Source organism: Osmerus mordax, chromosome 14, assembly GCF_038355195.1.
Source record: "Osmerus mordax isolate fOsmMor3 chromosome 14, fOsmMor3.pri, whole genome shotgun sequence".
Classification (NCBI taxonomy): domain Eukaryota; kingdom Metazoa; phylum Chordata; class Actinopteri; order Osmeriformes; family Osmeridae; genus Osmerus; species Osmerus mordax.
In genome coordinates this window covers 7145043-7158236 of record NC_090063.1, presented here as the reverse complement: position 1 = coordinate 7158236, position 13194 = coordinate 7145043, and the positions used below count along the sequence as shown (strand labels likewise).

At 43.5% G+C, this 13194-nt stretch overlaps 1 protein-coding gene across 5 annotated transcripts in view; it reads right to left on the bottom strand.

Annotated features, from left to right (window-relative positions):
- Nucleotides 1–1129: 1129 nt before the first annotated feature.
- The window catches only part of dennd1a (DENN/MADD domain containing 1A), a 40232-nt gene continuing 28167 nt past the window's right edge, over nt 1130–13194 (bottom strand). Inside the window, exons 14-24 of one of the 5 annotated variants that reach the window (XM_067250129.1) lie at nt 11294–11395; nt 11104–11191; nt 10926–10966; nt 10652–10723; nt 10336–10392; nt 9633–9779; nt 8559–8651; nt 6487–6557; nt 5685–5822; nt 5023–5263; nt 1130–4702 (exon numbers count right to left, since the gene is read on the bottom strand). In XM_067250129.1, the coding sequence (XP_067106230.1) occupies nt 3635–4702; nt 5023–5263; nt 5685–5822; nt 6487–6557; nt 8559–8651; nt 9633–9779; nt 10336–10392; nt 10652–10723; nt 10926–10966; nt 11104–11191; nt 11294–11395 (2118 nt within the window). In that variant the 3' untranslated portion in view covers nt 1130–3634. Of the gene's footprint in view, nt 4703–5022; nt 5264–5684; nt 5823–6486; nt 6558–6623; nt 8276–8558; nt 8652–9632; nt 9780–10335; nt 10393–10651; nt 10724–10925; nt 10967–11103; nt 11192–11293; nt 11396–13194 lie in introns of those variants that run through there. The other 4 variants (XM_067250125.1, XM_067250126.1, XM_067250127.1 and 1 more) reach the window with 4 other exon arrangements.

Genomic DNA, 13194 nt, shown 5'->3' with positions numbered 1-13194 from the left:
CGAGGCAAGTAGGGTGAAGTGCCTTGCCCAAGGACACAAAGTCATTTGGCACGGCCGGTGATCGAACTGGCAACCTTCTGATTACTAGCCCGATTCCCTAAGCGCTCAGCCACCTGACATCCCTATGCCACTACACCTAAACTGCACTATCACACAGGGTAAGGAGCATCATTCAGCCCTAAGATCAATCTTCAGCTAAATGTGATACAGGATATAATTTTAACAGCTGCAAACACTGTGTTATTTGACACAAAATAATTCCCGTGTGGTTGATCTGTCGAGACATTTGACAATGCACCATTTTCCTAAGCGAGTTAAGTTTGTACAGATAGGATTATTTTAATGTGCAGAGACTGTATAGTTTGTGTTTTTTTGGATGCTGAAATGTATTTTATTTTAAGGTTAAATATAAACATCTCTGAAACACAGAAAGGGAGTTTGACCTATATTTGGCATGACTTTGTATGTGGCAAGCACACATTTGTTTACAAAGAGAGAATGAGACAATCTTGTATATGAGCAAACAGGATCTAAATGAATTAGCGTACTAAACAGGGAGAACGAAGATCCACACACTGGTGCTATAGATATTAGTTCAAACATCTTACATTGTTTATCTGTTCTTATTTCTTTTGTATTTTGAAAAGTATTGGAATTGAGAAATCGAAAACACTTCAAACTATTCACTAAATGTATACAATGACCACATTTTCAAAGTATACATTTAGTGTCCATACTGGTCATGCTATCAGTTTGGTCTGACACTGGAGGGACAGAATTTCATCACTAATTACTGTAAATGTTACCAAACAGAAACATATGACATATTACTTTGAGTAATAATCAATTGAAATCAAATCATAATACAACTGTATAACATAATAACAACACTCTTATTATTTTGTTTAAACTACTGAGGAAAAACTCAACATGTTTTAGTTTTGTCCCTAAATGTTGTACATGATTGTATTGTAGCACTACTATAATCACTACAATGTCTGGATTTAGCTTACTGTACACTGCAGCCATTCCACCCAATGTAATGCTGGAAATTTTACATAACTATTACCACTCCAACAGTGTTTAATTCACAAAGCAAAATAATTCAACATATGCAAAAAGTGTACAATCTAAAGTTCAGAATATTCTTTCAATAAAAACATTTTGCTGGAAAACAGGAAAAAAACAATGAATTACTAAAATGGACTCCTTTTGTAGTTGAACTATACACAATCAGGGTTATTTGTCTGAGGGGATTTGAATGTCTATTTAACTTGAGATGATCATTGCTTTACCAGCCCATATTGCAATACTTGATGGTGATTAATAAAAGAAACACAATCAGTCAAAGACTGTTAGGGATTTGTAATTGTAGTGCTCTTTTATTGTGATACACTAACGAAAAGAAACACACTGTATAATGTAACAAAAACAAATAAACAATTAAGTGCTCAATAGTTCAAAAATGATCAGATTTTGAAATGGTCAGAGTTGAAAAAAAAGGTATCGGATAAATTGTTAAATAGTTCAATGACACACAAATACTTCCAATACAGCTGATATGGATCAAACTATCTTGAAGTTTCTTGACATTAAGGCAACAACTGCAGTCTAACTGTTCAGTGATTAACTACATACCTTGCTACTGTAAGTGTGAATGAGTTTCTAAAAAACGCTTTTCTCTCAATTAATCAAAATGGGTCTTCAATGGTGAACTTGGCCCTACAAAAAATGTGAACCTAGCCTAATGATGTGTAGATATTAATGGTATATCTGCATTAATACCCAGGCATTGCAGCAGTTAGGTGTAGCAAGGTAAATACCACAATTTTTAAAAATAAAAGACAAATGAATTACTAACAGTAGGTATCATTGGGATAAATATGATTGTGTACTTTTATAATAACAATTTTATGCTGTTTAGTTGTATTTTGACACATTTGTATCTTTAAAATGGATATACAATCATACAACTTTGGGATTAGGGCCAAAACATTTAGATTATAATACTTATAAAGCGTCCTTAGTGCACACAATGATGTTTTGTGTGCTGGGAAGTACTTTTAGTGTAAGTTCTTCAGCTAGTAATGCTTCTTCATGGTGATAATAGTGAGCATGAAAATATGCTCTTTCTTGATCTCATTATGTTACTGTTGCTCGAGACACGTTTAAAAGTCTTCCCTACTGCATTTATCTTAGGTATCTGACATTTAAGAACACCCAAATGACTTTGACAGCCATGTTTTCAGAAGGTCTAGTGGCATGCACATAACTAGGTATCGCTGGTTAAGACGTATCTTAACACCCAAAAAAGGTCACAATTTTGTTCTCTGAAAACATCCTTTTTGAATTTTTTCCTCGAATACAGTGTCATCTTTCATTACCTTTTCAACATTTAGCATTAGCATGTTAGCATGTTGGAGTTCAGCTAAACCTTAGTCCCTTATCCCATGTGAGGTGGGATTAATAGCAGCCTTGGGGGGAAAAGTTTCACTTACATCACAGAAATGTTCAGTATTGTTGCGTCATGTCTGGTTCAGAGAGAAGCCCACTAGCCATGACTGTGCGGCAATAGTAGCACCCAATTCTCAGTACTGTATATATAATTTGTTTGAACACTCACAGTAACAGCCCATTGAGCAAGCAGTCAGTAACTCAGTAGAAAGTTGCTGTCCTCTGACACAGAAATAAAACACTTAAATAAGGCAAAAAAACTGACAAAGACAAGGAGGGAATACATGGGTTAAGTTTAAACATAACTTAACATGATTGCTGTTAAATTGGGTGGTTCTACCACATGGGAATATACAATCATGGGTTCTTAAGTCCCCTCTGTTGGACAAACACATTTTCACATATCCTTTTACAAGCCTAAATAAAATGTTTCCGCAAACCTTTGCAGTTAGAATCCTGTAAAATGGTTCCAACCTAGGTCCACACCCAGTTCAAAGATAAAGTTCATCATTGAGAATGAGGGGAATAAACATTTTAATTAGGTGTGTTTTTTCAACTCCGAAGAGGTACTGCTCAGCATGATGATTCAAAGGACAACTATGCTATCCATTCAAATTGCCTGATAGCTAGCTAGATACTCTACTTAGCGTTAGCATCACAGTAAAAGACACTGCTTTAGATTCCTGTGGCAGGACATTTGACCACTTGTCCTCCAGTGAAAGGAAGAGGGCATTTTTTAGGCCACCAATATTTCAACTAGAGTGCTAAGCGAACAGCTACATGAAGGCATTAACGACACATACAACTGACACAACGGGGCAGGAGCTGCGCTAGCATGTGTGCTAGTATTGTTAGCATAGGCATGTACTGAAGGAGATCGTATGGGGTCCAATTTTTAAGCGGGAGGACGATAGAGATGGTGCAAGCTCGAAAGAGAGAAAGTGAAGAAGAGATAAATGGATAGAGACAGACAGAGAGCGGCCTGAACTCAGACACTGATCATACAGAGAGAAGGACATGTCCAAGTGATTGGGACAGGGACACCTCAGAGACCAGCTTCTCGATCAGTCACCTGACTTCAGTCTCACAGACTCTTGATCCTCCTTGCTCAGCAGCAGGAGCTGGAGTGGGGGAGGAAAGCACTGCCCCCCTGGGTGGAAAGTCAGGGCAGTGGGAGGGGTTAATCAAAAGTCTCCCACCTCCTCCGTAGGTCCTCTGGCTTCTTTTTGGATGGTGTGACTGGCTTTGCAAGAATCAGCAGGTCCCCAAAGGGATCCGGAGTCTCGCGGGAGTCCACCTCAGCATTGGAGGGGTTTGGCAGTACCCTAGGGGCTGGGGTGGGGGCTGAGGGTAAGTCCAAGAGGCTGGAGAGGGTGTTGCTGCTGACGGATGAGGGGGGCAGAGGGCTGGCGGACTGGGGGAAAGCAGGCTGAAGTCTAGGGGGGAGGGTGGAGGTCCCTGCAGGGGAGGGCTGCCTGTAAAGCCCTTGAAGTGTTGACAGTGGGTTGGGGTGGGGGGACCTCTGAAAGTAGGCACCCCCTGGAGGTCCGTAGGCGCTACAGAAGGGGTTCCTGCCCATCGAGGAGGTGTAGTGTCTGTGAGTTGGGGGGTAGTGGAGCGACTGGGCAAAGGGGTTGAGGGACATTTGCGATTGGGGAGGGAAAGATGGATGGGGAAAGGGCTGCGGTGACTGGACAAGATTTGACGAGGGATTGGGAAGAGCACTGGGGTCTCCTCCCCTTTCAGCAGCAGCAGAGGGTGTCCAAGCTGTGCTGTTGAGAGGGTCCAGCAGACTAAGGAGGTCCAGATCCTCGTCATTGACCTTGGTTGGCTTCAGGAGATCACCCCCTGAAGACATCCCCAGGGCTTGGCGGAACTCCTGAGCCCCCACGGTGGTCCCCCCCTCCCCATCCCCCGATGGTTTAGAACGAGGCTGGGGAACAGGAGGTGCCAGGACCTTACCTGGCTCGGGTGTCTTCCTCCCTTGGGGCCGGGGGATGGTGATGGACCCCTGGTTGGGAGTGGTAGAGGGGTCCATCTGCTCAGGGTACACGAGGCCAAGGCTCTCGTGGCTGGCGTGCTCCTGGAGATCCAAGGGGGGCACCGAGAGAGGTCTGTCCCAATGAGAAGAGGCCCTCCCAGGTACGGCCATGTCATCCTGCCCCAAGCTCCACAGCTTGTTGTAAGGGTTGCTGTGTTTCAGTCCAGGGAGTGTGCGGGTCCGTTCATTGCCTTTAAGGTCCATGCGCTACAGAGGATGAATAAAAGGTGTAAATATTAATATACAGAAGTGTGAACTTACTATTAAACAATACTTGACCCTAAAACTGTATAAACTACCGGTTTCACACTACAACTTGTTGTAAGCCACATCATCTAATCAGAGAATAATGATAGATACTGCTCAGCCACTGAGGGTCATCTAAACATTTGAATTGTCTGTTGCAAACTGACTGTGTAAACTATTTACCGCACAATGTGACAGTCATGTACAGTATTCAGCTCTACTCTACTCTAATCTACTCTACTCAACAACCATGCACCCTCCTACCCACTCACTCAGCCTACCTGGTAGTTGAACTTTGCTTCCAGCTTCTCAGCTTCTTTAAATGTCCTCAGGTCCTCCAGGCTCTTGGCCAGGGACTGGCTCTCAGGCTCATCCTGGCAGCTGAAGATGTCTCCAAGCAGGTTGATATCTGTGAACTTCTCAGTTAAAGGACTGGGCGGCGCAGTCTGGGACTCAGCTCCAATACCTGATTCTCCCCCTTCTGTTAATTGTGCCTCCTTCAACGACCGGTAAGGCTGCGGCCTGGTGGGAAGATCATTGGGTTAGTTTTTAGTGCACGCGTATAAACACAGACGCTAACAATAACAATATCAGAGGTTCTCCAGTGCAGAAGACTTCCTACAGTGCTTTTTTGCATGGATATCTTCACTAGGGGTTGAATCCCATTCATGTTGCGTGGCTTAAACTACTGTACGTATACCTTTTGAGCAAAATGACGATCTGCTTCTGCAGTATAAACTGTAAGCATGCACTGTAAATATGTGTATACTATCAAAAAATTTGGTCATAGGTCAGAACTACAAAGACTAGACACTCTGAAATCAATCCAGCAGAGAGCCAAAAGAAAAAGTGACAGGGACACCAATCATGCATTAAGAGGGCTACGGTAATCAAGGAAAGGGAGACAGAGGATCCGCATTGGTCAGGTAAGGCTTGAGCATACTGTGGTGACCATTCGAAGGGGGCAGAGAAGAAAAAGTTCTCAGGAAAGCCGACAATGGAGTCGTCATCTGTCTGTAGCTCATCCCCAGAGGAGTCTTCTGACAGAAAGACTGTGTAGTGACGCGTGGGACGAACAGGACTGGGGGTATAACAAAGATGGAGGAAGAGAGAGGGGAGAGGACAGGGGTAAAGAGAAAGAAGGGGATGAAGGAGGAATAGACAAATAGATGGAGATGTAAGAAGAGAAGAGATGGAAGAGTGTAATAGGGGAGGAAAGATGGAGAGAGGAAAGGAAGACAGTGGATGCCACACGAGAGTGAAAAGAGAAACAGGAAAAAGAGGTAAAGAGACAAATTCATAGAAAGTTGAAGCTATATTACTTTCATTCCACAGGCAATACTCTTAGAACTGTACGTGTGAATAATAGATACATAGAAGGAAATGGACTCTGATCCACAATTTCACAATTTTCATGGGGTTGAAAGAGAAAACATTACTTGGATGAAAGTTAGTAGGCATAAGGCAAAAAAAGATACAGACCCAAATGGTCACAAGTTAACACAGGTAACATATTAATTTGTATCTCCCCTTCACTATAGAATTTACTCAGGCAAACATCCACTTCCAGTGGTGTATCCCAAACATTTTCCTAATCCTCCCTTGCTTTATTCATGAATCCTTAGCTGGACATCCCTGCAGTGTTACATGCCTTCCTTCATAAACATTAGAAAATGTTCAGAGTGAATGTGGATTGGAATATGCTGTCAGGTGTATGGTGTATGTATGTATGGAGGAGTTCTTACTGATCAGGGCTGCTCTCCACACCCACGTTGCTGCGAGGTCTCTTCACTACCAAAGGCTTTGGAGGACGAATCTGTAAGGTAGCAAAGTGTAGACATTACAAGCTCCTCTTACTTGGCATATGCTGAAAAAGGGATGAAGGAAAACATCCTTGAGCATATACATTATACACATGGAATGCAAGGAGTTATTTTCTTTTAATAAAATTCTATTGTAACAGATGTGAAAAACTATCTTGTGACAGATGAAGAACCTGATCACCCTTAACTGCCTTATGAACCAAATTTGGAAGCCACAAAAATGTATAGGTTTATGATTTGAATAGATATTAAAGCAATTAAGCTGAATAAGTGCTGGTTATTGTGATATATAGAACAGTGGCCCCTAATCAATGCATTAAATCACATTACTGTTTAATAGAAAAAATGCATTTATTGGGTATTCAGGTGATTGCAAGGATTCAAAATGTAGCCAGAACTGACTGCATTATGTACAGAAACTAGCAACATCCTGCTTACAGACATCGTTTAGGTGTTAGGTCTCTCATCTCTCTTTAAACGCATTAAAAGACCTGAGAAAACCATTGTTGTTGATCTCATATTCCAGGGCCTCCTAGTCACATGATTCCATAGACACATATGTTCTTCATATATACTAAACCCCACAGGCCTACAAATCACATAATAAAGTCGAAAGCATTGATGAGGAGGATGCTGAACATCATGAGCCTTATCCCTAGAACTGCCACCTCAGACCAGGAGGGTCAACAGAGGTCAGAGGGGTGTGTGGAGGGGTCAGAGGCCACACTCTCTCCCCACTGCTGTCACTCTGACCCAAACCACCACGCAGTTCAACTCAGCGGGAGGGGCAGGAGCAAAGGGGCTAATTAGAGGGGAGCTGTGTGTGTGTCTCTATGACACAGAATGTCTGGAGGTCTGGTCATCAGCTGGTCCTGTAGCACAGCGCTTCATTAAGACCCAGAATACAATGGTGTGGGGGTGGAATGGGGGAGGGGGGGAGAAAGGCTGCCTAATTAATCCAGAGCAGGGGTGAATGGGTTGTTGAATTCAACTTTTTTGTACTACTCTTCAAATTGGAGGTATCATGCTAATAACTAGGCAATACTTTAATTTGTGTAATATCCACAGTCTTCTGCATGTATATCATAGACAGTACTTAAGCTGTTACTCTTAAGGATGATCTCGAAAAAGCTTGATAAACAATCTTTAAAAACAGGAATACAGATTGTATGGAAATGATACTATTGCAACTCTCTTTCTCTTTGCAACATCTTGGAAAGAAAACCTCTCCAACCACAGGTTATGTATTGTATATTCATATATGAGCAGAAAGGACAGTTCCATGCTGTGATGACTGATATAGAAGCAGCGAGTCCCCAGTGAGTAGCTCCAGAGGGGTGAGAGCAGCCAGGCCAGGAGTTTAGTAGCTTTTATGGAGTAATCGGATACAGTGTCAATATTCTACAGTGCTGGTCAGTTCACGTCCAAAGGCAATTAAATTCACACACACACACAAACACGCAGACACACACACACGCACACACAATGTAGAATGACAGAGGTAAATCTCCTGTCCAGGTGAGCCCTGTAGGTCACGGTGGTGATTAGGTGGCAACGTGTTCCTCGGAAGCACAGCAACATGCTACACCTGCGACCCACACACTCCATCAGCCTCGCAGTGACAGTCAATGGCAGTCTGAGGGTGAGCGCACAGCACAGCACACACCACAACCATGGGGGCTTGGTTCCATTAAAAAAACTCCCTTTTGCCCTATTAAGAGAAAATAAACACAATAAACAAACTAAACATGGACAAACAGAAAGGAATATTCTCATATTTGAAGGCACAATGGCCCTTAAGTCACATAGGCCTCACTCATGCAATTCAGTTAAAGTTGTAAGGGCTAGATGCAAAAGGCACAAGAAAAATATAATAACGTTTTTAATGGAACCAGGCTTGGGGCTGGGGTCAGGGGTTTAGAGGTTGACACAGGTTGGTTAAGAGTGAAGAGTTCTTAGGCAGAGGGGGTTGGGAGGGAGGAAGGTGTACTCACGGGCCGGGTGCCTCGCTGGAGTTTGGGAGAAGGGGGCCGAGGGGGCCTGGGGGGCCGGGGGGGCCTGGGGGGAGGCTCTCGGAGGGGCCTGGGCTGCACCACATACACCCATACGTGCATCATAGTAGGGTGACATGATGATGACAGTAATGACGAACATTTAGACACACAGACACATACTGCATACTCCCTCTTGCACACACAAACACCACACAATGAATATGCACGCTAACTGTTACCGGTATGTGTGATTTTTTTTTGGGGTAAAGATATTTAGCTTTGAAAACACTGCATCCCTAACGTAGGTAGTGCACTTAACAGAAACACCCACTGTTCAAGTAACAGGACAGGAATATACACACCACAGCACATATGCCACTACAGTTCCTTCCCTTATTACTATTTGATTGCCAGGTCTTTCTCAACCTTCCTCACATCGACTAATTGGCACCGTGTCCCCTAACCAATCATTATGCACCTTTCAAGAACATTTTGAAAGCTCTGACGGGGGTGCATGTGTAAGAGAGTGTGTGTCCCAATTATTCAAACACGCTAATGAGACAGTGAAAAGGATGGATAGAGCTGGAGGGGTGGGGGGGGGGGCAGTACCCTTATAGAAGCTGTGCTCTCTCTCTTCCTATCTTTTCTCTTGCTATTGATGCATTGCTTTTTTCCTTCTTTCAATAGAAGAAGGAGTGGCAATGTCGTCACGAGTACCCAGAGGTGGCCGTTGCGATATAATTAACACCGTCACAGGAATGTCATGGCAGTGTCACCTTGGTAGGAGGACATGTCAGCAGCCCCTGGAGCTCTTGGTGATTCGACAGACAGCAGGGACCTACTGTCTGTGGATGACTTCTAGTTCTAGTAGTAGTGCTTTATAACCTTTAACCTTTTATGAGTGGTTCATGATATAGCCGAAAAAGTATCAATACATTTATAAATTTAATTATATTAGGGACAAAAAATAATGAAATTCAACCAATAAAAAAGTTATTTGAGAAGTCAAGGTCACTGACCTTGTAGCCGAGTGACACAGAAACGGAATGATACGAGACCCTTTCTCATCCACACCTGTCCAAAGTGCACCGTGATGGGCCGCCGATCCTCCCATGTGCGGGACGCCTCCTTCCTGTCCGTGGTGGAGGGGGGCGACCCGGCCGTGCCGTCCTCCCCGGGGCCTGTGGCTGCTGCTGACGAGTAGCCGTTCTCCGTCAGCTCCTGGAAGAGAGGAAGAGCACACCGAGGAGGTTGGCGAGGCTGCAGGAGGACGAGGGAGCTCTGGCAGTGAAAGGGGAGAGGAAGGGAGAAGGAGCGTCGGGGCTGCAGGGAGTGGAAGAGCGGTCCGGGGAGGTTGAGGGAGAAGGGTTATAAAACATGTTCATGGAAGGTAGGTAGTGGAGTTCAGTGGGGCGGGTGGGGGGATACAACGCATGTCACAAAACGAACAAGAGAAAGAAAAGAGAGGAAAGACAAAAGTAAGTCAGGGATGTAAAGGACCATAACAAGGTGAATATGGTTTATGAAGGGTCCAGGAGAAGGAGTGGAAGAGGCATTATTACAGAAGTCCAGGGTGATTGTTGAGGTTGATACATTAGAACCATTGTGGAATAGTGACAAGGTGACAGGGATAAAGGAGCGTTTTTAGTATTTAATGCAAAATGAATGCAAATACTCAACCATAAATCCCCCTACATCCATGTGTCCCATTTAGAACAATTTAATGGGAATGGTGTCTTTAAAGCTTCATTTTAAAAAGACCAAAGATGATGTTTACCTTTTGTTTGAGCCTGCTCTTGACTTCCTTTATACCCATCTTGGCGTGGTCTTTAGCCTATGGAGAAGACAGGAATACAACCATGAGCAACATATGATGTTTCGAGTTATAGTACAGTATTACCAAGCAGAAGTTACATTTCAGGGAATTTATGTTTTGTAGATCGACACAGTGGTAAGCCAATATTGGCAATCCCTGTCAATACTCGTGAGAAAATGCTTTACAATATTTGAAGCTTTGCCAATAATACTGAATAACTACAAATAATACAAAATAACTCCATTCAAACAGTGAATGCCAGTCAAAATGTACTTACAAACTTGTAGACAGTTTTCATGGCCGGGTTGGCCTTGGTCCTCACGGTGTTGAAGATTGCGCCACCTCCTTTCTGTTGTTTGAAACCAGGGGGAACACAAATGAAAGTCACAGATGTCTTTTTGCAGTTCTGTAAATTCAAGTTGTATTTGTACATAATCTCCAGAGGATTTTCTACATCTGCATATTGTATATGCTAGCCTTGTGAAACAAATGTCCCTACTTAGGGATTAACAAAGAGGTATTTTAGCAGGGCTGAGCCTCACAGTCCTCACCTTTACAGTGAACAGCCACTGGTGGTAGGTCTTGTCACTTCCTGTAGAGTGTATACAGAGGTGATGTCAAACGGTTCAAAGGTCATTGTAATGACACAGTGGACAGCCTAGTTGTAGCACGTCAAGATCAATAAAGGGGCAGAGAGAGAGAGAGTAAAATTGCGTGTGTGTTTATGACCTGCATATTCGCCCATGTTGATCTCCTCTTCAAAGTCATCACTGAAGCCCTCTCCTGCATTCAGCAGGTCCAAACGGCCATCTATAAACTTTAGAGGGCCAGAATCACTCACTGAATGATGGCACCTAAAAAGACCATGGTTGGTTACAGTGAAGTTGGTTACAATGTTTCATGTGTGTTGTGTGCCTACCTGTTTAAAGAGCTGAAGCTGGATGGCATTCTGGAGAAACTGTTTCATGGCACTGGAGCGATGGGTCACAAAGGTCTCCTCGCTGAACGTTATTGGCTCTCCCTGTCGATAGGAAAACACACGGGCTAGATGCAATGGAAGTGACACCCTGAGTTCTGCGTACAATATTTGCTCCTTTGGTAAAAATGCTGGGTGCCTGAAGGTATAACCAAGTAAATACATATTTAGGTTTACATGTTTATACATATTTGATATAACACGACTACACCTCTACTCTCCTACGCGAGACCCATGACCACTGACAAGCGTTGTCTGACAGTACACCAAGGTCAGAGCCACACAAAGATACAAGCACAGCCGATACTCACACACACACACACACACACACACACACACACACACACACACACACACACACACACACACACACACACACACACACACACACACACACACACACACACACACACACACACACACACACACACACACACACACACACACACACACACACACACAAACTATAATCTCTTGAAGCCTCTTCCAACCTCTAGATGGCAGTAGCAGGTAAGACACGCAGCAGCACAAGGAATATAAATATTGTGTCAGACACAAAAAATATTGTAGTTTACAACATCATTTTGAGTTTGGTGTATTTAGAGAGTTTCAACAGTAACAAAGCCAAATGTTTTAACTGCAAATTAATTATGTATGTGAAACATAAATTGACTATATCCCCAAAAATGTATAAACAAGGTAGATGTTGTAAAAATATAAGTATAGTTTTGATTCATGCACACAGACACGTATTCTCTCTCACACACACACACACACAAACACAAACTCAATAGGACACATTGCCACCGATATGTCAGGGTGACTACAGAATGTGTGTTTCTGTTTGCCTGTTGGTGTGGCTGCTCTTCATTTGTGGGTGTTTGTCCCTGCCTGTGTCTACGTGGGGCACTGTAGTGTGTAGTCAAGCATAGCCTAAGAGAGAGAGAGATACACACACTTATCCCTTCATATCCCCACTATCCATAGCACTGCACTTCACCATCCCCCTGGATCAAAGTAATTGGCTTTTCAGTTCTGACTTAATGACCACAAGCACTGGAACCAAGACGAGAGAGAGAGAGAGAGAGAGAGAGAGTAGACAGAGAGAAGACAGCTTGCACAAGAGAGATCGTAAGCAAAAAAAGAAAGCAGGAAGGAAGATATAAAGGAAGGGAAGTGAGAAAACAATGGCAAAAGAGAAAATAGAGCGAGTAAGGGTGGATTTGCTCTCCACGTTCCCCCCCACAGGCTGTAGAGCTACCTCCCATATGCAAAACAGAGAACAACACTTGTCGGTCACTATAACAGAAAAAGAAGACAGTCTACAGTAACAGTCTACAGTACAACATATGTATTGTGTGTTGTCTGAAATGGGTCTTTCCAGATTCCATGGTTCTACACACTTGCTACACACAGTCAGGACAGACAGATCCGGTTCACTCCAGTTGGGTTCGGTGTAAAATATTTGGGTAACATACCATACAGTTGCCAGATAGGGCGTTTACTTCAGAGGAAGTGTATGTTTGTGTTCAGGCTCCCAACATCTAGGGACAAGGGTTGAAAAATCGAAGGCATAAAGTATAGTGTCCAAAGTCTACATTGGGCCTGAGCCGGCTTAGAGGAAGTGACAGCTTGTAGATATAGACAGTGACGGCTTCCCACATGCAGTGCCGGGGAGACCAGCTGTGCCATTGTTCCAGCATGTAACCCCTTCCCTGTGGGTCCCCCCTGGTGGCAACCAGTAACCTGTGTAGATGTGTGCATGTGTGTTGGGAAGGGGGGGGTCACAGAGATCTACATCACTAATGCTATTATCCATATCCATACACACATAGGCGTATAGC